General features: G+C 49.4%; 1 protein-coding gene and 1 long non-coding RNA gene across 7 annotated transcripts in view; one reads left to right on the top strand and one right to left on the bottom strand.

Moving 5' to 3' along the window:
* FRMD4A (FERM domain containing 4A) overlaps positions 1–20,251 on the top strand; it is a 450,104-nt gene extending 429,853 nt beyond the window's left edge. For all 6 annotated transcript variants that reach the window (XM_057731241.1, XM_057731240.1, XM_057731239.1 and 3 more), the window contains exons 19-23: positions 48–285; positions 1,068–1,235; positions 3,085–3,959; positions 6,302–6,398; positions 18,582–20,251. In XM_057731241.1, the coding sequence (XP_057587224.1) occupies positions 48–285; positions 1,068–1,235; positions 3,085–3,959; positions 6,302–6,398; positions 18,582–18,684 (1,481 nt within the window). In that variant the 3' untranslated portion in view covers positions 18,685–20,251. The remainder of the gene's footprint in view (positions 1–47; positions 286–1,067; positions 1,236–3,084; positions 3,960–6,301; positions 6,399–18,581) is intronic.
* On the bottom strand, positions 9,772–21,567 carry LOC130851241 (uncharacterized). Its single transcript, XR_009053150.1, has 5 exons — positions 20,480–21,567; positions 19,919–20,020; positions 15,644–15,751; positions 14,724–14,918; positions 9,772–13,086 (listed from the first exon to the last, which is right to left on the bottom strand). It is a non-coding gene; the product is annotated as an uncharacterized LOC130851241 (long non-coding RNA).
* Positions 21,568–25,295: the final 3,728 nt, after the last annotated feature.

The following is a 25,295-nucleotide window of genomic DNA, read 5'->3' as shown; positions in this document are numbered from 1 at the left end:
GGGAAGGGTGACCCTTGCTCAAGTCCTCTCTTTCCCTCTTTGTGCAGAAGACTCTCAGGTCACCAGCACACTGTCCCCCTTACAGTCCCCTCACAAGGGGCTCCCTCCTCGGCCACCGTCGCACAACCGGCCGCCTCCCCCCCAGTCCCTGGAGGGACTCAGGCAGATGCACTATCACCGCAACGACTATGACAAGTCGCCCATCAAACCCAAAATGTGGAGCGAGTCCTCGTTAGACGAGCCTTACGAGAAGGTTAAGAAACGTTCCTCCCACAGTCACTCCAGGTGAGCTGGGCCGGGGAGGCCACGCGAGGTCATTGTCCACGCTTGGGCGGAACCCCAGGGCTGTCCTAGGTAGCATCCGCAAGTCACAGGTCCCCGCCGCCCTGGGTGCGCCTCCCGGGGCTGCCTTCCAGCAGGGTTGCGCCACAGCGCCCTCTGCTGCTGACCTGCTCGAGGTGCAGATTTGTCCTTCCCAGGGAAATGGGGGTTTTGGCGCACAGGCTGCGTTTTGGCAGCTGGTTTGCATGTCGTTAAATTCCACGGGAATTCATTAGGAAGTCTTAGTGCAGCACTACTCCGAAATGGCAATTCCTGAGAATCCCAGAGTGGCTCAGAACCCTAAACCATCAGCCAACAGAATTCCGGAGCCAAACAGCTGTAATCTTAGCTGTGTATTATCAGCTCGTTACTCAGCTGATGTGGGAGAGAGGGCTTTGGGAAGGCATTTTTGGTCTGCTTCTCTGTTTTTCTCATTTCCTTTCACTATGCCCCATAAAGCTCCCAGTGGGTGCCCAGACATGTAAATATTTGTCTCTCGGAAAACAGAAACTGTGATCTAGGGCAGCGGCTTCACAGAACAGGGTCTTCATCTCACACTGCCCTGGGGGTCAGAGATGGGCGCCCACCCACGTCTGGGGAAAAGGCTGAGAACCAGAATAGCGACCTGAGGGTCAAGGGTGGGAGTCCTGGACACCGAGATTGATGTCCCAAGGCCATAGTCAGCAACCTGGGAGAAGGCACAGCTCTGTCTGGCAGTGACCGGCGTGGCCTCCTCTGGTTTGCAGCAGCCACAAGCGCTTCCCCAGCACGGGGAGCTGTGCCGAAGCGGTAGGGGGAAGCAGCTCCCTGCAGACCAGCCCCATCCGCAGCCTCCCGCACTGGAACTCGCAGTGCAGCATGCCGTCCACGCCCGACCTCCGAGTCCGGAGTCCCCACTACGTGCATTCCACGAGGTGAGTCCACCCATCCGCCTCCCTAGACCAGACCTGCCTTTGTCAAATCTGGCATTGCTGGCCCCAAGGCGGCCCAAATAACAAGTGAACTGGAGTCAGAACTGAACTAATGAGGTAGGTTCTTCTCCAAGTGAAGCAGAATCAAGAACTAAGCTGGCAGCAGGGAGCCCACGGGAGCCAAGAGACATATTGTATCCCACTGTCCACGACCAGTGGGTACCGGGGGTTGGTCGGAAAATCCCCTGCAGACCGTGGGCGTGGAAGGGGCTTTCCTAATCAGAGTGGAGGCAGGAACGACTACCCAGGTTATCAGGGAAGAGCACCGGGACCAGAACAACTTTGCTCTGATAGGGTGATCTTTATTGAATAGTCCTCATGAATCTTTCTACTGGAGCCTAAGTTTGTCCTGGGCTTCTTTTAATGCCCCAAGGTGTAAAGAGCAAAAGGAAAAGTGAGGCTTCAGTGAATCACACCTTCCTTTCCTAAAAAGAGGAAAGCCTTCACTCCATTTTCTCTAAAACTAAGTCCATAGGGACTGCAGCTGGAAGGACAGATGGAGTGAGCTTCTGTAAGTGGCGAACCATTTATACAGGATGTGATTAGCTCTCCAGGCAGGAGTCTCTTGTCCATTCATTCATTCATTCACCCACCAGATAGTTATCCAGTGCCTCTATGTGCCATCGTGGGCATAGAGCAGTGGACAAAACAGACCACACCGTGCTCTCATCAGACTGACGTTTTAGTAGGAGGAAAGTCACAGTAAAGAAGTAAGTCGGTGGTGATCAGTACTGAAAAGAAAAATGAACAGGGCAAGGGGCTCGAGAGTGAAGGAAGAGATCATCATTTAAAGAGAGCCTCAGAGAAGCTTCTCTAATAAGGTGACATGTGAGCAGAGCCCGGGATGGATGGGGTCTCAAACTCTAAGGATATTTAGGAAACTGCAGGGTCAAAGCCCCAGACACAGGCCTGCACTTGGCCTGCTCCCAGGAGGCTGGTGTGGCCAGAGCAGAGCAACAGGGACGGGGGCGCGGGGAGGCAGAGGGGAAACTGAGGCCCCAGTCAAGCAGGGCCACACAGTGGGGACTTTGCAGTCTACCCTGAGTGACAGTCAGCCCTGGGGCTCACCTCTTCCCGTACTTGGTGAATGTCTGTGGAGTCCTTGCGCTCTGCCCCCACCGTACTGATGGATGTTTATCCTGTGGCTCCAATAAGCAGAGTGGATTTTAAACACGTGGAGTGATAAGTATTTGCATCTGTCATTTTTAAGTGTTCCATGTGCCACCAACCTCCTGTTTTATACAAGTGTTCACAGGGGAATAGAAATCTGTTTACTTGGGTTTCATAATAGCACTGGGTGGAACTATATGATTGCTTCCACCGGGCTGTTTCTTGACCTACAAAATGGGCATTTCATCTTGCTTAACATGATACTAGAACAGGGATGAGCTTGGTTTGCTGTATCTTATAGAATCTCTTCTTTATAAAAAAAAGAAAGGAAGAAAAAAAAAAGGCCTGGCTATTGGCGTGCGTTTTTCAGAAGCTGCCCTTTGAGGGGCGCTGCCTTTATTCCCTTCGCCCGCTCGGAATCAAACGACTGAGCGGAGGCCCGGCTCTCCTCTGGGGATCCGCTGTCCCCTGCGGCCCCGCCTTCCCCTGGGAGGAGTGGGAAGCGTCTCTATTCTCGGGGCACCTGCTCTGAGACCCGCTTTCCTAGATGCGCGTTTGCGGGAGGCTCCGGGCCACGTGGCCTCGCGCTCTTTCCGCGTGCAACCAACGATCCGAGCATCGCAGAGCCGCCCGCCCCTCCCCCGGGCGCCCCCAGACCCACCGCGCCGTCGTCTCCCCGCAGGTCGGTGGACCTCAGCCCCACGCGGCTGCACAGCCTCGCCCTGCACTTTCGGCACCGGAGCTCCAGCTTGGAGTCCCAGGGCAAGCTCCTGGGCTCGGAGAACGACACGGGCAGCCCCGACTTCTACACGCCACGGACTCGTAGCAGCAACGGCTCGGACCCCATGGACGACTGCTCGTCGTGCACCAGCCACTCGAGCTCGGAGCACTACTACCCGGCGCAGATGAACGCCAACTACTCCACGCTGGCCGAGGACTCGCCGTCCAAGGCGCGCGCGCGGCAGCGGCAGCGACAGCGGGCGGCGGGCGCGCTGGGCACGGCGAACTCGGGCAGCATGCCCAACCTGGCGGCGCGCGGCGGCGGCCACGGCCACGGCCACGGCGTCTACCTGCACAGCCAGAGCCAGCCCAGCTCGCAGTACCGCATCAAGGAGTACCCGCTGTATGTGGAGGGCGGCGCCACGCCCGTGGTGGTGCGCAGCCTGGAGAGCGACCAGGAGGGCCACTACAGCGTCAAGGCGCAGTTCAAGACCTCCAACTCCTACACGGCCGGCGGCCTGTTCCGGGAGAGCTGGCGCGGCGGCGACGAGGGCGACGCGGGCCGCCTGACGCCGTCGCGCTCGCAGATCCTGCGGACTCCGTCCCTGGGCCGCGACGGCGGCGCCCACGACAAGGGCGCGGGCCGCGCCGCCGTGTCGGACGAGCTGCGCCAGTGGTACCAGCGCTCGAGCGCCTCGCACAAGGAGCACAGCCGCCTGTCGCACACCAGCTCCACCTCCTCGGACAGCGGCTCCCAGTACAGCACCTCCTCCCAGAGCACCTTCGTGGCGCACAGCAGGGTCACCAGGATGCCCCAGATGTGCAAGGCCACGTCAGGTGAGAGGGGGTACCGCGCAGGGGGCGCACGTGGTTGGTCTGGATGTGAACCCGTGGGGATTGCAGGTTTTCTTAGAGCAGACAGTAAGGAGACATGGTTAATTCTAGAAACCTAGCTGTCAGGTGTGTGAGACCTTCCTTCCCCACCCCTTCCATTCTAGCCTTGGTTTTACTGAGTGAGGAAGACCTGGGAAGGGGTGGGCAGCCCATCCAAAACCCCACTCCAGCCCAACCGGCTGCACTGTCTCCCATCTCAGCTTCCTGAGTAGGGATGCAAACCATCCCTCCATCCACTTCTCGTAAGGACAGAGATCCAAGCAGGGGTGACGTCTGTGTCTCAGGGTTTATCCAGTCAAAGGTGGGCCTTTACCCTGGTGAAGGGGGAAACGGTAGTAGATTAGAGACCTGAGCGGAACCCTTGTAGAGGAAAGCTTGCACTGGGCATCGCTTGGTCTTGAAGCCGTGAGATTTGACCAGTGTCTCCCCAGGTGGGGCAGACGGGCTACACAATGAAGTGGCTGGCGAACCCTGCCTGTGACGTCCCCCATGACTTCACAGATACCTCGTGACAGCTTCTCGGGACCCCATTTCAATGATGTTATGCTCTAACCAAAGTCATTTTTGTAGAGTGCTTCTGATGCCCTGTTGTCACATCTTAAAATTTTCCGCATCCGATGAAGGGTTACCTTATATCCTTGTACTCTGGGCATCGTGCAGCACCCAATCAAGAGAAAAATGCAAGAGACCATCCTCTCCCTTATGTTACATCCCCTTGCCACTCCCTCTCCAAGAAAGAATAACAATAATAATAACCAGTATTTATTCAGCAGTCTCTACGACCCTGCGGGGGTTCCCAGCTCCAGCAGCCACTAACTCATTTACATATTTTAGCGCCCACAAAGAGGGGAGATTGCGCGGTGATGAGAGACTTTATCGGGAGCGCCTCTCTAGTTGGTAGATGGGATGCTGTCCAATCATGAATCGCCTGGTAAAGCCAAATAGAGAGACTGCATCATACTGACTGTAGGAAAGGACGTGGCAGAGGATTTTGAGACATAATAAAAAAATTTTTTTTTTTTTCTTTTTTCGGCACACGGGCTTAGTTGCTCCGCGACAAAAAATGATTTTTAAAGTGTCAGAATAAGATGAGGGCAGCACATGGAAGGAAGTCCAAGTCAGGACTGCACTTGTGACGGGAAGGAAGGTTAAGTCAGGGAAGGGAGAATGATCTTAAGGCCAGGAAATGGGGGTTCCTCTTTGGGGGACTGAAGGGTATTCTCGTGACCTGGGAAGAACAGGGCAAAGAGGAAGGCTCGGCCGGGTCGTGCCGGGTCACAGGGCTCCTGCCTTCTCTCCTCAGATCCCCGGTGATTTGTTTATTATGGCACATGGGCCAAATGACAGGTTGCAGAGACGGGTAAACATGATTCAGGCAGTCGTGAGAGAACCGTTCCTCTGTCACCTGTATAGTCGGCCCAGTGAAGTCTGCCATCAGCTGCCTGGGAGGGTTTTGAGAACGATGAGTTAGTGTATATTATGTATATTATCGTTTAAAGAGCCTGATCCCCTGTGACCCTATTGGGAGAAGCCTCTGTTGACAAGTCAGGAGTACTTAACGTTCTATCAAAATTGTAACACTTGTCTAGTAGATTTGCTTTACCTAAAGAGATTCGGTAAATCTTTTGGAACATATTTTAGACTAAAAATCCTAAGAAGCTGTATCTGAGCTTTACTGATGAAAAAGATTGCATTCCCAAGGAAGCAAAGGGATGCATTTAAGTAGGATTTACTTCCTACTGAGTTTTCCCAACCAAAAAAGCCCTGCCCACATCGATAAGCTCCTAGCAGTCAGATTTGGATGAGCTTTGAAAAGCCCTGCCCCGTCTGCAGTGTCCTAACGTGGTAAATTATAAGCCTGAAATGGCAGAGACCACAAGCTCAGAGAATCTTTCTGGAGGTTCTCTATTCGTAACGAAAAACAGATTAACCTTGGGGCCACCTCTGGAGATGCCCTGGGGTGTATCTCGCTAGTGTCCAGTGAAATAGGTCCTGCCTGCACCAGGCCAGCCTAGGTCTCCCTGTGAGGACTTTGGGGCCTGTCACCATCCTTGTGGCCACTTCCCAGTGGCAAAGCAGGGACCTAGGAGGACCCGAGGCGAGCTTGACCCAGAATGGAGCTGCACGGCTTGGGGGAGAAAACGTAATCGGCCAAATGTGGGGAGAGGGGTGGATGTTTCCCCCCCACCCGGGACCCTGCCATGGGGTTGGAGGCAGCACCTCTGGAAAGGCTCCTTCACTGCCCTGTGTCTGACCCCTGTCTTTTCTGCACCGCCTACATGCAGCTGCCTTACCTCAAAGCCAGAGAAGCTCAACACCGTCGAGTGAAATTGGGGCGACCCCCCCCAGCAGCCCCCACCACATCCTAACCTGGCAGACTGGGTGAGTGCCCCTCTCAGACCTCCGGTCCTCCCTCCAGGTTCTGGAACGATCCTTGGCATTCATTGTCAGTTAGAGTATAGCGGGTCTAAGATCCTAGTGACAGAGGGCTTACTGGCAGAAGAATGATGGACTGGGGAACGGGAAATGACGCACGGCCCTGGGAACTTCTTCCTCTCCAGAGAAGCCCCGGGCACTGCTGTGACCTTCCTCCCCTCTCCTTGCCGGCGCTGTCCCTTTCTTCGGGGGCATTCTCTCCACTCTCTTTCAGAGTTGCTGATGGTGCCGAGAGTGTGGGGGAGGTGAGTGCCCGTCTTTGGCCAGAATCCCACACAGCTTTGACGGGGGTTCCGGTTCTACCGGGCCAGCCAAGGAGAGATTTAGGAACCCCCCACCCCCACCCCCGGGCTGAGCCCCTAGCCTGATGCTTTACATGCCTCGCAGTGTGTCCACTGTCTCGGTGTCAGGATGCACCTTAAGAAAAAAAGCAGGAGGCTCAGATTCCCTCTCAGTGCCGGCCAACCCTTTGTTCATAACCAACAAAGGGGATCGGGTCCCTTGAGACCCTTAAGAGGTGGCCCACGGTAAAATAATGAAACCAAAACTCAGCTCCTTTTTCAGCTTTAAATGTAGGCAGAGAACACCACATAGCACAGTAAATCTCGTGGACCCTCGGGATGTTCTCATGTACAGAAGAATCTGGCAGGTACATATGACCTGCTTCCTGCTCCCCTCAGCATCTCTGCCTCTTCCGTTGCTCCTGAGACATGGCCTCTAAGAGGATGCTGCATTCTGCCCTTACCCACTGGCGAAAGGAATAAGAGGTCCTTTATTCAGTTTCCTGTTTACTGGTGCATCGGTGGGGATGTCTGGGAAAATCTGACAGCTGTGAGTTAAACCAGAGGGAAACTACAGGACCAGGTCTGGCTCCACATTTCAGGCTCGGTTCCTGGCAGACACTTTTGTTCCTGCAAATTCATCTCTAGCGATTTTAAACCAGGCTTTATTCGGCCTTAGTATTTGACAGAAGGGGAGCTCACATTTATTGACTGCTTGCTGTGTACTCAAAGACGGGAAGCTTCTAACACTTCTGAGCTCACGTAATCCTCACTGCAGTCTTACAAGGGACATATCCAGATTTTTTTAGTTTTATAGATGAGGCTCAGAGAAAATCAGTGTCTTGCCTATGTCGCATAGCTGGATGGCACTGGAATTTCAGCCCTGCAGTCTGTGACCCCCAAACCAAAGCCTTGTCTTTTTCCACTAAGCCAGTGGTTCTTAAAATGTGGTACCCAGACCAGCAGCAGAAGCATCACCTGGGATCTTGTTACAAATGCACGTCAGGCCCATCGATGACCCACTGAATCAGAAATGGTGGGGCCCGGCGGTCTGTGTGTCAGCAAGCCTTCCGGGGGGTTCTGATGCACTCAGGTTTGACAGACGCCATCACAGAACCACCCCGTGCTGCCTCGTACTCCTCTTGAATTAAGAGACCCTGCAATCCCAACTGCCAGCGTTGTGTGTCCACTCCCACTGCTTGGTCTGTTGGGCGGCAGCTCCCGTCTCTGTCCTTATTACACACCCTTAAAACATTCCCTTACGTACCATCCACACCCGTGCTCTAGCTCTTGTGGTCGGGCAGCTGCTGCAGGACTTTGAGTCCAAGAGTTTCAAGGAGACAGACTCATAAAAGAATGACAGATCTTCTGTGTATATGGTACCTCCACTGGCTAACCCATTGCACCCCGAATAAGGACCTTCCCATTTCAGGCTGTCTCTCTGGCGGCTCTGGGTTTTCTTGGATCACACCCATCTCACCTGATCCAAGTATCTGACAGTTACTTGACTCGGGCATCCTCACCTGCCTTTAGCCTGGGGTGGATCTGGGAATGTACCAATGTTTGACCACACACAGGTAGTGAGGACTCGAGACCAATTTGAAACAAAAAGAAATTTTGGTCTGTAAACTTTTATCAGATTGAGTTGACTTATCATTAACGAACAATAACTGTTCTCTGTGACATAAGAAAGTGAGAAATGGGTCAAACGTGCCAAAGCCCGGCTGCCTTCCTAACAAAACGCAAGAGGTCTTTGACTCGCGTGGGGGCTGAAAGCTGCGCAAGACCTACGTTCTCTGTCACTAACACTCGGGTGCACAGGCAGCTGGGCTTTCCAATGTCTTGATATTTATAAGCTACTAATCGTGTCTGTGTCAGTTCCTCTCTTTAACATGACCTCTCCTCTCTTCCTTCTTCTGCCTTCCTTTGTTCAGAGAAGCAACAGAAAACTTGCCCATTATGGATGGGCCTGAGTCTCCAACTCACCAAAGTACTGATGAATAGAGGTACCGTAAGGCAACGTTTCCTTCTCCCAGCCCTTCCCCCATCACTGCTCATGAGTCTGTGGTCTCAGACGTGCTGCGTGTGTGTTGCCTTAGCCCGTATGTATCATAAGTGCCGGAAGGAAACATCTGAGTGGTGTGGAAGCCGTTATTTTCATGTCTCATTTCTGAAATGTGGAAATCAATGTTTCTACATATGTTTTTACATCAGGTGTTAGATATTCCCACTGCTGCTTCCCAGAGAAGACCACAAAGAGTGTTTTAGACTTTCCCAGGCTCTTTGTACACGCAGACACTTGTAGAAGCTTTACTGGCTCCAGCAGTCGATGTCTATTGAAAAGAACAGTATCACGCAGTTTACACCTCAGGGCGCCAAGGGCAGACTGAGTAGACCCAGAGCACATGATCACCCACGATTTCATCCCAGTGCTCTTGAGTGACAGCCGGACACTCTACCAAATGCCGTAGGGCCCTGCTCCCCAAAATGTGGTCCACAGACGAGCATCACCCTCGTCACCCAAGAGCCTGTTAGAAGGTAGACTCTTGGACCTACTGAATTTGAATGTGCGTTTTAACAGGATCCCTGGGTGAAATCACACGTATGTTGGAATTTGCAAACCCCTGCTACAGTGGGCAGAAAAACATGAGCACTTGGTCTGGTTCCTATCCTCGGGGGGGAGACAAGGTATTGAAATTAATAGCATTTCAAGGGTTAACTAAAAAGATAAGAATACCATTCAGTTAAAGATACCATTCCACTTTACCATTAAAAAGGTTGTAAGTTTATTCAATCAAAAAGTGGAATGCTGCCTCTTGCAGCTCTTAGGTATTAAGTCCTCTGAGACTTTAAACAAAATGCTAGAAGGTTTCCAAGGAGAGAGGGATCCCTTCTGGCTTCAAAGGCTCAGGGTGGGGGGAGGGGGTTTGACAGGTGGAGGCCATTCCAAGGGCAAAAACACAGATGCAGAGACAAGCAGGGGTGTTTGGGGCACAGCAGAGGGTCATCTTGCTGTAGAGAAAGAGCCAGACTTCAGCCTGAAAAGCAGGTAGGAAAAGACAAATCCTGACCCAAAGGAGGGAGAAGTGGAACAATTTTTACTGCAAGTGCCCTGAGCTGGCAGATGGGGGGATTCAGAAAACAGGGGCTCAGCCTCCGAGAGCAAGATGGTGTCAAGAAACAAAATTGAACTGAGTGAATGTGAAAGAGCATACTGGCTTTATTTCAGTGATTCGTGAATCAGGCAGCATCCAGTCCAGCAGGTAGAAAGGAGCTCCGAGGAGTGTACAAAACCAAAGCCACGTAGGCAGAAGGGAGCAGGAACGACGAAGTTGTACCAGGTGAAAAAGCGGTGTTGGCTGTCGCTCTCCTTTAGGGGCCGGCGGGGGTCTGTCGGGCACTCATCGCCGTGCTGCCCAGGCGGGCCCTGACTTGACGGGTTGAAGATTCCATTTCTGGGGGAGCTGACACTGAAAGTCCAGTCTCCGTTGGGTGATGTGGAGCTTAGCCTAAGCGACTTCATTTTGGGTCCGTTGTCTTCTTTTTAATGATTCCGCCCTTTTCATCATCAGACTCTCAGCCTAACTAAGAGAAGAGATCAAAATGTAAGGCATTAGCGCTACTCCCAGCTGTGGCTCTGGACTTCTTACTGTTTTTTGCTGAATCTGTGTGGGCGTCACAGGTCATGACATCGGGTTCACGTTCTTTCAGTCAGCCATTCTTCGTTCCTTTTCTGACGTCCCGTTCATTTGCCTGGTAGCTAGTGGCTGCAAAGCTGCATTTAAAGCTTTTGAGAGAATACAGCACACAACGGTGACTACTATGCCTGTTATAAGCAGAATAATCCCCAAAGAGCGAGCCCGTTGGTGGGTTTGTTGGCCTAAGAGAGTGACTGGGTTTTTCAGTGGCTGAGAAGTGTGGTGTTGGTCACAGCACAGAAACCTCCTTGCTCAGATGAAGGATAATCAGAGGCTTTTCTTGTTATCAAGAACGACTGTGGCCAGAGAGTCTAGAGATTTTTGTTGGGCAGCGGTTGCTTTCCCAGCAGACTCTAGAATCCCCAAGAGCTAAGGAGACAGTCCTGATCACAGCCTTGTTTGCATCAGCTCGTGGACAGCGGAGCAGGGATCTACTGAAGGAAGCAGATTTTGAATCCTTGAGCATCTCCTGGTAATTCGTGTTTCAGTCTGTGTCTCGGGACTCAAGAGCTGACGGCCATGGAAGCCAGTAAAACTGAAGGGTCTGTCGACAGTGCTTTTATTCTGGTTTCTTTTGCCGTGTGTCCCCTTCTTTGTACAGAGCCTGGATGCAAGGTTCTCCAGGTTGTAACCAGCGACAAGGAGGCAGCTGCTCAGGGTTAGGGAATGGGACACAGTAGAGAGGGAGGCTGGCTGGGTTTGGTCCAGAGAAACAGGCATTGGAAATGAGGGAGCAGTTTGTGATGGACAGAATCAGAAAATCACCAGCATCGTGGTAATTCAGTCTTTGCAGTGGCCTGAGATATGTGAACAATGGCATCAGCTTTCCAAGCCAGAGCAAAGCAAAAAGATGGACAGAAGACTCATAAAACCCTTCAAAGTGTGAGAACTAGGAAAAGGATGGTCAGAGAGGGAAGGAAGAATAGAAAGAAATGTTCTTGATCCGACACCTTGGGAGGGAGCAGTGTACTTCTGTGGTGACTACTTCTCTTCCTAGGCGGTTTGATTTGAGATCTCCAGCTTTTGCTCGGGACCAGAAGTCAGGCGGAGCCTTCATCTGTGGTGAACTGTGTACCCAAGGTTTGACGCCTTGTGATTGGGCAGTGGTGTGGGGGGTCAAGAGTTCTGGTCAAGCTTCCTTGCCATGAATCTCACTTGTGCACAAGCATCAGCATTGAACAAAAATTGTCTGTAAGTGACAAAAGAACTTAAAAAAATACCCCCTGCTAAAGATCTGATGAGAGTTTATTATAATAGAATTGACAAGGAAATTTGGTTATTTCTGTAACATACAATATTTTAAGATAATCAGAATTATGACAATAACATAAGATTTTTCTAGGAATGTCTCAATTTCTAGAACATATATAACATTAATGTAATTTCTGAAATAAATTGATAACATGCAGCCATCCAAATAACCCAAGGTTTATCATCACTTAGCTGACAGTGCTTCCCACGTAAGTGAACAATAAGCCTTATTAGTACAATATCTTTCATAAGAAATCCTTTGAAATCGGATTTAGATAACCATAAGAACATGGGGGTACAAATGTACTATCATTTAAAAGATATTTGTGTCAAAGTGGGCAAGTAGAGTTATAATCAAAGAAAGGGAAAAATAAAGCACTGGGAAGCCTGGCTGCAAAAGTTTAACTCTGTAGCTGACATCAAAGGGATTTCAGGTGGTGTTTATGGCAATAAGATGAGAAGGAAAACTGGGTTACAAGAAGGACAGGGAGTCTCCAACATCCTGGACAGATCGGAGTTTTAAATGGCAGATCCAGAGGCGGAAAGGTTACTTCCCTTGGTAATCGCCTGGGAGACATGGGAAACCAGGAGAGAAAACAGATAAGTGGAGGAGTCTGGTTAACTTCCCCTATTGTGATTTTCACAGTGGTGGAAATCAAGTTAAATTATACAGGCCTGGCCTGGTGTCTGGGGAGAGCTGTCTGCGTCCAATGTTTTCTGCTTCTGGTGCCAGGAGAGCTTGAGTGTGAGATCACTGGTGGCCGTGCTGGTCCATTCACATCCTGCGACTGCTTTCAGGTGGGACAGAAGCCTTCACGTTTAGCTGTGCAGGAACTGGTGGGCAGTACCAGGAAAGATCCTCTCCAAGGAGGGACGTGCAGGAGTCTTTTAGTTGGTGTCTTTTCCACTGGACATATTCTCCAGGAAGCAGGTCATGGGTGGAGTCAGGGTCAGGTTGTAATCTTGTTCAGCATAATTGTAATCTTGTTCAGCATAAGCTGCTTTAACATGTAGGAGGAATAGAGAACAGATGACCAGCAGCTTCTGAATAGGTCCTGTAGAGCAATTTGAGGGTCAGAGTATGGAGAATAAGGCAGATGCGTGGCTCTGCCACATGTGGCCAGATACTGTTTCATCGGGAGTGAGCTTAGGTTTTTCAAAAGGCAAGGACCTTAGATCCAAAAGGACCAGTGACAGCACCTTGGTTGGAGTCTCAGAAAATTTTCCTAGTTGGGTCTTAATGATGTCATTAGTCTTTTCTTCTAGTCCTGAGTGCAGCCTCTATAGCATAAGGACTCTGCAGAGTTCTCGGATTACCTGGCCCATAAAATGGGTTCCTCAGTCACTGTGCAGAAATGAGGGGGGTGCCCCACATAGGGATGAGGCTTTGAAGGAATTTCTTTGCTACAAAAGAGGAGTTGCTTATCAACAGAAAAGCTTCTACCCAGTGAGAAACATACAGATCAGGACCAATACGTATTTGTTCACTTGTTCTTAACAATCAGGGTTAGATTAGTCATGAAAATTTCTTGAGACCTTAAGCAGACAGCCAATGTCTCATTGACAGATTTTTGTACCAGAGGTAACATGAACTTATTTGACTAGTAAACTCAGGTACAATAAAAGTTGTATGTCTGCATTATATTTAATGTACCTACTTGAATTAAACCAACAAACTTAAGCTAGCTTTTATTTACTAAAGATTTATCCTAGTTCATGTGAACTTGAAAAACATTTGGGTTAAGTTTCTGTATTTCTGAGATGTAGAATACTTAATTTGATAATTGCTTATTTTTCTTTAAACCAATTAAATATGTTCTTTTACAAATTTTGGCAAAACCACCACTTGGAGGCAGGAAAACATGACAGATATACAACATTACATACATAAACATACAGACAGATGCAGAGATCGTAAAGCTTTTGTTTTAAAATTTTAGCCATAGAAAAGGTACAATAATGCAAAACTTAGTGGTTTATAGAAGAACAGTTTTATCCAAATCCTATTTCTGGAAGTTGGAGTGAGTTAAGGTTACCTGCTCAGATGGCTAATGCCTTTCATTACTATTTGTGAAGACACTTAAGATTTTTCATTCATCTAAGCTCCAAATAGCATTCCCCATCTTTTTTTTTCCCCGTCTGTTAAGAATTACCTGCCTGAAGTTTGCATTTCAAAGAGCTAAGAGTTCCTGGGGGAGACCAGGTAGAACATTCACAACTCAAAGGCACAGGAAAAGAATGGGAGTTACTCCAAGAAGGACTTTTCTTTCTTAAATCCACATCTTTTACAATGTCTGCAAGTGTTCTGAGATGAATAGGGGATTTTGGGGGATTGATAAAAAGGATAGGTGGGCTCTGAATTGCATCTAGAGCTGCATTTCTGTTCTTGTAAAGACTAGATATATAAGACAAGGACAGCTGGGGAACCGGGTTGCAGTGTGAATGACATCATAGGCTGTCCCACCCATCCAACTACATTATCTGCCTCTTTAGATCAGGGAGATCTTCAGGACAGAATTCAAAAGATTCCTACGCTCTGGATTTAGAGCTTTGTCTTTGGAATGTTTTTCCTTCCCTCTGGGTACATAGTTTCATTTTGACTTAGGGGATAAAGCCTTTAAAAAGTTCCTAACAGGCTCTGAATATCAGCTTCCCATTTGGCCAACTTCTAACCATAGAGCCACTTAAACAATCCTTTTAAGTATCTTGTCAGGGGGACAAACAGTAAATCATATTGAAAGACCCCATGGACACAAGAGGCATTCCCAAAGAGGGTGCAAAGGACACCACCCTCCCAAGATCCAGCGCCGCTGCCAAGCAAATCAAAAGCAGGAAAGACTCGGTTCCCCTCAGGGCTGGCACTGATTGGGTAGGACCTCAGCCACCTGGGGTGCAGCTCACATTCCTGCCCAACCTGCCAGTCACGAAGCCAAGTTCTCAGGACACAAATTGAGACAAACAAGAAGGCAACAGCTGTCCCTGGGAGAGAAAAGATCAACCAATGGGTCTGGATTTGCAAAGGAAGGGACTTGAAGGTTTACCGTTCTCTCTCAACTGGGTACTGCAGACAGAGATTCAGCAGAGCAGACTCTGGTAAGAATCCTCAACCTTTCCAGCTTCTGCCAGATTTACCAGGATCCCAGGTGCAGGATCTGGACTGAGTCGGGTTTAGAGAGTAGCTCTACCAATCCACCACAGCTTGGCAATGTTTTCCATTCATTTTAGTTTCTCATTAGCTGTTGAAAGAATACCTGGTAGCAGTTACAGGAGAATCCCATGGAGTCCCATCAACCCTGGGAGAGCCCAGACAGGGGGTCCTTGTTTGAGGGTAAATATGGGGGTGTCTGTAAGGCTACTAATGGGCTTTTGGGTACAGTCATGCAGTCTCTTCAAAGTGGAGCGATGATGCAGACAGAGGCCTAGGGCAATGAGTCGAGGGGAGAGGGGAGCAGCAGGAGTTAACGTCAGTCTTAGGCTTATTTTAGCTGTCTCCTGTATCTTTAAATTTTTTTTAACATAACACTGCTGGGGATGGTTCCTAAGGTGGGGTGGGGGGGCACCTTTAAAGCATTTAGATGACTGGGATCCCATTTTCAGAGTTTTTCCTAGAGCAAAGAAAAAATCCTCGATAGCCTAAGGGGTAAGCTTAGGGCTGGGACTTGGGTTGTTTGACAGTTTGCCTTTCACAGGATACTTTTTCCTGGTGGACGGCCTTTGCCCTGTATATCGGACCCGTGACCTGGGGTCTCTCATTACATGGAATTTTCTTGCAGGAGGCTTCGCTGTGACCACCTTATCCTTACCCGGGGGACAAGGGAGAGAGTCCCTTTGTGCTTTGGAGACAGTTGTCTCTCATTAGGTGCTTGACCCACGCCCCCCAATTTTTGTTTTAGTTTTGCTCTCAGGAAAACTTAAGTCTAAATCAAGTGCATTCTAATTCAGAAACCAAGAGAGTACTCACCAGAAGGACAGTCTGTCCTTGTCTAAATCCCATATAAAGTCAGACAGACCAACCAAAAGGGGGGAGCTTGAAATCAGAAGTCTCCTTTGGATCACACGGCTGCCGCCACTGTTAAAAAAAAAAAAAAAAGTTCAAAGTTCTTGCTGGTTGCATTCATTCAAGTTGCAACCCAATGCCTTGTCTTACAAACCTAGTCTTTACAAGAAATGCACCTCTAGAAGCAATTCAAAGCCCACCTATCCTTTTCATCAGTCCTCAGACATCCCCTCTTCATCTCAAAAGGCTGTAGACATTGTAAAAGACCTGGATTTAGGAAAGGAAAGTCCTTCTTGGAGGAACTCCCATTCTTCTCCTGTGCCTTTGAGATGGGAATGTTCCACCTGGTCTCCTCCAGGAATTCTTCCCTAGGCCAGCTCTTAGAAACGCAAACTTCAGGCAAGTAACTCTTAACAAAAGGAAAAAAAAAAGAAAAAGAGACGCAAGGCTATTTGGAACTTAGGTGAATGAAAAACCTTGAGTGTCTTCTCCACAGGTGAGCCTGTAGCCTTAATTTATTCCAGCTTCCAGAAACATGACTTGGATCTGGCTGTTCTTTTACAGTCTGGCGGGTTTTGCATGATCGCACCTGCCTCGTGGCTGAGAGCAAGCATGGAGCTGGCGGGTTCTCTTCCCACCTCAGCTTCTCCTTCCTGCTCCTGATGGTCACATCCTTGGGAGGAAGTGGGCGGCCCTGTAGTGTGAAAGCTGCTTGGCCTTGCTCAGGTATTTTCCCTTCTCTGACCAGTGACCTGGGTTAGAGGACTCTAACTGGCTCCCCATGGGCCACTTGGCCACCCTCCGTGAGGGTAGGGGTGACACCCTGGTGGAGTACCACCAGGACGCAGACTTAGAGACGGTCTCACAGTTAACAGTGTATGTCTACCATGGGGTCAAACCACCTTTTGCCATGAAAAGGCTCTCAATCCCTCAGACATGATGGCAAACATCAGTTTTGTCAGGGTGGAGAGAGAGTTTGCAGGGCGGATGTAATGGAATCAGCCACTTAGACAGTGAAAGCCGGCCATGGCCAGTTCCAGAATTAGGGCCTTGATGTTACTTTGTTTCTGAAGCCACCTGTAAGCATATTAACCCCAGTATATATTTCAGGGGTTCCAGGCCCAGGACTCTCTTTAAAGGCCACAGTATGCTCACAGAGGCCTTGGGTTTTCCAGCACTGATGGGTTTTTTAAAAGCCAGATGAGAAACCTTCACAAAATCCAGAACACCTTCATCTACTTGTTCCTAGAGAAATCAGCAAACCAAACAGAAACGGCAAGGACTGCTTGTGCTCAGTCATAAACTGGTTCAGGAGGCTGTGCTTAAGATGCTCTTGAAACCACTTTTCTTGGAGTCTCTTCCTGCCACCCGTCTGCAACCCTAACCGCAGCGCTGGGCATGGGGAGATCAACAGCCGGGGAGGAAACCATCTTCTGACATTTATGGCATTTCTCCCACCAAGATGGCGAGTGCTGTAGGGAAGTCAAACTTGAAAATCCAGCCTGACCAACACCCACCCCTACTAACCCAGAGGCACAGGCCACTGTCCCTCACAGGACTGTTATTCCAAACACTGCAGGCTGTGGTTAAAGGCCTCCAGGTTTCATCCCTTTAGGAGTCAGCACAAATGAACACTCAGAAAGGTACTAGGAGTAACAGCTCAAATCAAAGGAAGAGCACACGAGGTAATCCAGGCCACTCTGCAGCGCCAAGGTCAGCCGTACCCAGCAGGGCAGGAGAGGAAGGTAAGGCCCCGCCTCCTCGGGCTGCATGGCTGACTAGCCAGCCTCTGAGCGGCTCCTGGGCAAATCCCAGCCCATTCCCACATTCACTGAGATGAACTGTGATCTTTATCTTGCCCTGGAAAGGCTAGTTTAGGAGCAGTGGAGAGGGGCTGTTTTTCCTCATGATGCCTAGCACTGACTGCTGGCATCAGCATGTCCACGTGCTTGCTTCCTGACTCGTAAAAACTGCAGCTGACCCTTTGGACAACACAGATTTGAACCGCACAGGTTCACTTACGCTCAGATTTTTTCCAATAAATATATAGTCGACTGGCCCTCCAGATCCACTGATGAGGAACCCACAGGTGCGAAGGGCTGGCTGTACTGAATCAGTTTACATCAGGGACTTAAGCATCCTCGGACTTCGGTATCCAGGGGGACTCCTGGACCCAGAGCCCGCGGATACCAAGGGACGACTGTACCTTTACCCAGGCTGCATTGTGACGCACACCTGGAAGTCTTTTTCTTAAAAAGTCTTTTCTATATACTTTCCTATATATTTTCAATGCTTTTTTGATAATCACAAAACAATACACGTTATTTCAAATAAACAGCATTAGGACTCCATTCAGAATATCACCTCAGTCTCATTACAGGGAAGCCTGCCATTTAGAATGTGCTTCCAGGACAGAATAAAAATCTAGTGAACTCTGGGGTCTCAGAGAGGACACACCAAGCAACTGTATCGAGGGAAAAAATTCCAAGGACTCCAGCCCAAGGGCTTCTCCGCTTTGGCTGCACGGGAGAGTCACTTGGGGGGCTTTGAAAGCTCATGCCTCTCAAGCACACCCCAGACCAGTTAAACCAGCATCTCCAGGTGGGGCCCAGACAGGAGCGTGTGGGGGCTCCCGGGTGATTCCCGCATGCAGCCGAGCGTGAGGACCCCTGCATGAGTGTTAGCTCCACTTCCCTCCGCAGACGTTCAAGGCCTAGGTGCCCCTGTGTGGATGTTTCCCGGTCTACGAGAGCCTGCTGTACACTCAGCACGGTCTCAGGCCGGGTTCCTTATGAGCAGCAAAGATTGTGGATGGCGATCAGCCCCACACGACCGCGCACCTGTGAGCGCAGACTGCTCGGGTCGCTCCCCACTAACTGTCTCCTCTCTGGGTTCCCTGCAGGAGCTACAGTGATGGCTGCTTCCTGGATTCCTCCCTCTATCCTGAACTAGCCGATGTCCAGTGGTACGGGCAGGAGAAAGCCAAGCCCGGGACCCTCGTGTGAGCCAGCCAGCCTCAATCTGACCGCCTCAACGCCATTCTGAGATCACCTCACTGCCTCTCATTTGCCTTACCCAGACACACTGTCACCCTGCACCAGCTTCGGCCCTCAGCACTTTCTTTCTCCTGTCTCCGCATCCCCCTCATCCTCAAAACACCTGACTGAGGAGACATTCTGGAAGGTTCCGGTCCCACTGTGTGTCCCCTGGCTCCCTTGCCCAGAGCGCCAGGCACCAATCCTCAAGGGCACCTTGGTGGCTCCCCCCCAGCCGTGATGGCCCCCCAGGCCAGGAACCATCAGGGAAGCTGGCTGCGTGGATGCCGGTGGACGAGCGGTGGCGTTGGTAGAGACCAGGAAAGGGGGCTTGAGTACAGGCTGATCCAGAAGGGCTGTGAAAGCCGTGGCCCACCTGTGGGCCCCCCGAGCACTTCGTGAAGAGGATGCCCGTGGGAATGCTCAGCTGACAGCTGAAGCCCTTCCTGGGAGGAGTGGCTGTTGGGGGAGGGGGGAGGATGGAAAACGGAAGGAAGCTGGACACGTCAGAGATGCATCCGAGGATCACAATCAGGTCTATGCTGCCAAAGATTTTTAAAAATTAAAAAATAAACACACGCAAAAATAAGAGGGGCCATGAGGAAGACATTCTTTCTGCAATGAAATCTCTTTCAAATCCTCAACTGCTACTGCATCCCACATGTGAATGTCAACCATCTGTGACGTGTCCCCCTCTCCGTCCCCTCCCTTAACATTCCACCTCCGTCCCCCTCGAGAGCCTGAAAACTAACCCAATGTGATGGTCACGTCGGGGGAGCCCTGGCTGGCACTGCTGACTTGGATCTCCAAGAGCCTGGACCCAAAGGAGAACAGACCTGTGGGGGGCAGCGGAGTGTCCGCTTAGCCCTGGCCTGCACGGGGCGGGTTCAGCCCAAGACACAAGGCTGCTTTCCTGTGGGGATGTGTAGGAAACGTAAGGTGATGGTTGCCAAAAGTGGTTCTCTCTCATTAAAACAACCAGTAAAAGTGTATCCTACTTTTTTCGCACAAGGTGTTTCATTTGATTTTTTATGGGAAGCCAAGGGAAAAGCACATTGCAATCCAGTCCAGTGTAACTGTCATAGCCCATTTTCTGTTTGTTAGCACTTGTGTGACAGAGCTAAGATCCGACGGCACCCAGTTACCAATGTGTTACTTCTTCCAAGAACCCAACTATGCCCTTAGGGAGAAGGACTATACTCACGTGTTAACTAGCTGGCAGGCAGAGCAGGGTTGAAAAAATACATCAGCTCCCAGAGGGATTATGCCTACGACATCATCAGCTACCTTGATGTGTCACGTTGGTCTGCAGGTACCAAAAAAGGAAGACAGAAGAAAGGTTCATGGGAGCTGCACGTTTACATGTGTTTTGAGCTATGCTTAATACACAACTGGAAAGCCATCAATCTTCAAAGGCCTCAAAAATACTTTTATAAATACTAACAAGTGCACATTCTTAGTTGGGTTATTTCAAATGGCACAAACACGGTCTCCACAGCAGTGGGATGCTGTGCTTACTGGCGCAAGTTGGGGGGGGGGGGGGGGTCGCGGGGGGGGATATTTTTTTCTCACTTGTAATGACTTCCTATTGGAAAGGCAGTGGACAGCCAGAGACAGGAGCTGGGGTGGGGGCAGATTTGTGGGCAAGCAGAATTGAAGTTAGCTTTAGTGTAAAAAAAAAAAAAAATCTTTGTTTTCTATGTATACGTAATCCAAGAATAACAATAGAGTCTACCAGACCAGGAGGGTAAGAATGGACACTTACCATTGGTTAAAATGAAATATCAATAAACAACCACGGTGCTCCCCCTGCTGCAGCTGGAAAAGCTCCGTGGGGCTTCCTCCGGGGACTCATAGCAGGCTGGGGCCAGTCTAGACGGTTCAAGGCCGGGGTTCCCTGGCTCTGCGCACAGCTGCTCGCAGAAGGGATTAATATTCACAGAACACTTTCGGGGTAAACCCTGCAGCGTACATAAAATTGATTATAATGTTATTAAATGATTCTGGGGATTGACATGGGGGGATGCTCTTATTTTGATGGTCAGAGCTACACACAGCAGGTTTTTCCCTCCCCATTCGGAAACATTCTATACTAGGCCACATTCTTGCTCCCAAAAGAAGATGCATGAATAATCAAACCAAACTCTGTGCCAGGGGAAAAGTCAAAAGGGAAACAGAGGACGTGACAGGGTTACATGGCTGCAGGTTTCACAACATAGATAGTAGTCTGAAACCAAGTCTGAAGTCAGTCGGATCAAGTTTTTAGCCCAGCTGGGTTACAAGGAATGAGAGATGAAAATTCTTTCTAAACACTTGGGTTTGGGATTCGGGAGGAAGAAAGGACTGGAGGTGGGAGAGGGGGCGGAATTACAGTTCAGACAAATATCATGATAGTCTGGTAGTAAAGACGGAGATTAAGTAAAACAGGTTTTACTGTTGAGCTGCGTTCTGTTCCTACAAGATGTACATAAAGTGTTGGTCTTCTGAGACTGACATGATTAATGATCAGTGTGGTGGGAAATGATGTAGTTACTGTACACAAGCACTGGCAAGCTCTTTATATATCCCTATTTCTTTAAAGCAAATTAAGGTGAACTATGAAACCCCTGGTCTGACATAAAGCCCCTACTGGATTCTTCGGATACATGTAAGAAACTGCCTGTTTAGCCAGAAGGCTGGTGACAACACTTACATCAGACTTTGTTGTGAGACAGGTGTGAGACAGGTGGGTTTTTTAATTTTATCATATGCAGGTGAGTGTTGAAACTGTTCAAATTCCAATTTGTTTTCATTCAGTATTAGTTTAGTTCTACATATAGCAAACCCCATCCAGGTGCTATCAGATGACCAGTTACTGCTTAATTAACTAGGTGTAAAGTTTTACATATACATTAATGTCAATAGTTTATTACAAGTTGTGTAAAATGGACTCTAGTTTAATAATGGGGAGGAAAGGATTAGGTTGCTCCTGAAACTGACTTGTAGAGCATGTAAGATGATGAATTTACTGGATTCTGTTCAACTGTAATCAATGACAAAGATGTATGTTGTAGACAAAGTTGCAGAATTAAAAAGAAATCTGCTTTTAATTTATTCTTTTTGTATTAAGAATTTGTATAGTACCTTTACATTTTGCAAAACAGTGTTGTCAACACTTATTAAAGCATTTTCAAAATGAAAAGATCTCAGTTGCCTCTTGGACATTCTGTTTGTTTCTAACTGATAAAAGCTTACGCATGCTCCGGGGATCTGTAATTTGGTTGTCTGTGCCCCCTCGGGCTCCTTTTTCAAAGTCAGTCTATATAGATGATATTCCTAGCGGCCTGCTCCATGATGTAGACACACTCGGTTTGTTTAGCAGAAGCTAATCCCCTCTTATTCTAGTTTCCTTGTTTAATTATACAAAGATAATATATTCTCAGGTATTCCTCCTACTACAAAAAGCATTTGAGATGAGAGGTCGACCTTTGTTAGGATGCTATTTTAGTGTTTGTGTCACTGCTCATAGCAAATAACTGTGTGCAGTATGTGCTGGGCTGGGTGCTGTTCCCACAGAACACTGCATCGTGGAAGAAATGCTAAAAGGCATCTGGGCACTGGGGGTCATCCGTAGTCTCTGTCCCCTGTGGTCCCTGGTTCTGTGTAGGACACAAAGGGCCAAGTAGGGAGACAGGCTGGAAGTGGGCTCTTTACTACCAATGCTGTTCATACCACAACTCAAACTCTGTCACCCACCATCCAAATCCTATCACCAAAGCAACAGCCCGCTGGGCCTGCAGGTACAAAAAGCCCCACATTGATGGGCAAATGGGTGACTGGCTTACCTTCATGGAGCCTTTGCTGCAACTGCATCCCTGGACCCCTAACCCCCACCGCATCCCTTCACTCGCATGAAGCTAGGAATCTGGTGGCCAAGAGCATCTCTGGATGGAAAGCCTCGTGAAGCATTTGCCACCAGCACAGGTCAACTCCTGCCAAAAATGCAAACAAGCCCTTGGGAACTAACTCAAAGCAGTCTGGAAGCGAGCCCATCAGGACAGCATCTTATACTTCCTAAGCCTGTCCTTGGCAAAGCAAAGAGGGCCTCTGTACTGAGATGATCAACACCGACCGCAAACAAATAGGATCTTCTGTTAAGTCTTTTCCATGTAAATATGTTGCCGCTTAGGAAATAAATCTGCTATCTCCTACTAAGCTCTATCACGTGAAAGCAGCTGGCCCACAGGAAGATGGGACCTTCCCGTTTCCTTCCCACTCCTTCCTTTCACCACCCATGCACACACACACGTGCACACATGCGCACTCCCCTTACATTATGCCAACAAGGCAATTCCAAACAGTCATCATTTTGGTTATTAGAGAAACAGTAATACCTGATTCCCATAGAAAGCACTACAAGCAGCCAGGCCTTTCCTTCCTTACTCCCAAAATACCAGTTCAAAAAAAAGCTCAGACATGAAATTCTCTCTAAAAACAGGAACATCAGAGAACGCCTGCTGTGCGCCAGCTGCTGAAGTCAGCCATTCACTCCATATCGTGTGATGGGTCCAGGTCCTCCAAGCCTTCCTCCCTTGTGCATGAGACAGACAGACACACGACCACAGAAGGGGAGATGAGGTTACCAGCATTAAACAGGTCGGAGGAAGAGAGGAAAATGAGCGCCACGGACGAGATCAGCAAGTGTGGAAATGGGTCTCTTGCTGATCTCTCGTTCAAGGAGCTTCCTGGTCCAAGAGATGGCAGAGGAAAGCCAAAAGGACGGGCAGAGGTATAGCCTCTCTGCCTTGCACAAAATCCCACCCCCAGCATAATATCTGTTCAGGTAAGAACCAAAGGGCCTGGATTGTACTTCAGGGGAATAAACAGTGAGCAGGTTAGCTGTTAGGGCCCATACATGTACAACTGTGCCAAGATATTTTTTTTAATCAGAAACTCATTTTCCACGGAGCAACTAAGCCCATGCACCACAACTACTGAGCCTGCACTCTAGAGCTCACACTCCACAAGAGAAGCCACTGCACTGAAAACAGCTCACGCTTGCTGCAACTAGAGGAAACCCACGTGCAGCAATGAAGACCAAACGCAGTCAGTAAATACTTATTAAAATTTTTTTTCTCTCCATAAATCTTTATCCGCACAAACAAGTAGTTTCCTTTTTTATACCCATTCATCCATTTTCCATCAAAGTGTCAATCATGCTTCTATCCCTCCCACTCTACCAAATCCACTCTTGTCAAGGTCAAGGATGACTCCCCACAAGGCCAAATCCAATGGTTAATCCTCTGTTCACGTGTTAGGTGACTTACTAGGAACACTGGGCACAGCTGACCCCTCTTGCGTCCTTCACGGAAACACTCCTGTCACTCGCATCCAGGACAGCACATCCTCCGGTTTTCCTCCTCTTCACGGTCAGGCCTCCTGCTGCCAGTCTCCTTGACGGTTTACTTCATCTCCCCGAGGTCTGGGTGCTGGAGCGTCCCAGAGCTCAGTTCAAGGCCTCCTCTTCACTGTCCACAGCTGCTTTCTGTAGCTCTCATCTTGTCCATGGTTTTAAATGTCTGTATGCTGAGGACACCTGTATTTCTCCCTGTTCCCTGGACCTCAACTCTAAAGCTGGTACATCCTCTGGCCTACTCAACAGCTCCGCATGGGTGTCTAATGTGCTAACATGTCCAGAACTGAATTTCTGACCTTCCCTCCAAACCCACTCCATTGATGACCTTCCTCAGCTGAGTTAGAGGCAACTCCAATCTTCCAGGGCTCAGGCCCAAATCCTTGGAATCACCCATGACGACTTTCTGTCTTTTCTCACATCTGCAGCCAACCGAATGGATGTGAAATCCCTGCCCGTAAAAGATTTAAATTCTATTGGGGGTGGAGGGAGGGAGAAAATAAACTATGTAACACATTAGAAGATAGTAAGAAAGCAGGGTCTGTCGGTGCAAGATTCAGCCTATGATGGGGGGAGGAACACCTTTTCCTCCATGTAAGGTAAGAACAGCTGGTGAGCATGGAGGTAGATACAGACCTTAAGCTCACCTCCATATTCAACCTGCTGTGAGAAAAGATAGGCGAGGCCACCCTCCAGGTGAGAAGGGAAAGGAGAGCAGGGTCAGGATGGAGCAGCCACAGGCAAGAACAGCCCTGAGAGGAGAGGAGGTGGAGCCCAGCTGGCACTGGACGCTTGGCGTGTGAAGTCCCTCCAGGGGCACTGACTAGCAGGGCGCAGGAGGGGACAGATGGCACGTCCCAGGCCCAGGTTGTGTAGTGCGGTGAGGACAACAGAGGAAGAGACTAAACGGTGCTGGTGAGAAAGTGAAGTGGCGACAATGGGATCGCGATGGACTACAGAGAAAAGCAAAGCCAAGAAGGTGCCGATGAAGTAGAAGAAAGCAGAGGAATGAGCGGACAGAAGGTCTTGAAGAGACTAAGGAAGAGCAGAGTGGGAATGAAGGAGAGAGGGCATGAGGATAGGACTGCAAGGCCAGACAGTAGGCAAAATACTACTTTTACCCCATTGTCTTAATTCTCTGCTCTTGGGGCGAATCCCAGGATCTAGAAGCAAAGACCACGTGTTCCAG

Source organism: Hippopotamus amphibius, chromosome 4 (assembly GCF_030028045.1).
Source record: "Hippopotamus amphibius kiboko isolate mHipAmp2 chromosome 4, mHipAmp2.hap2, whole genome shotgun sequence".
NCBI classification, from domain to species: domain Eukaryota; kingdom Metazoa; phylum Chordata; class Mammalia; order Artiodactyla; family Hippopotamidae; genus Hippopotamus; species Hippopotamus amphibius.
The sequence above is the reverse complement of the archived record's forward strand: the minus strand, read 5'-3'. Positions and strand labels throughout refer to the sequence as shown.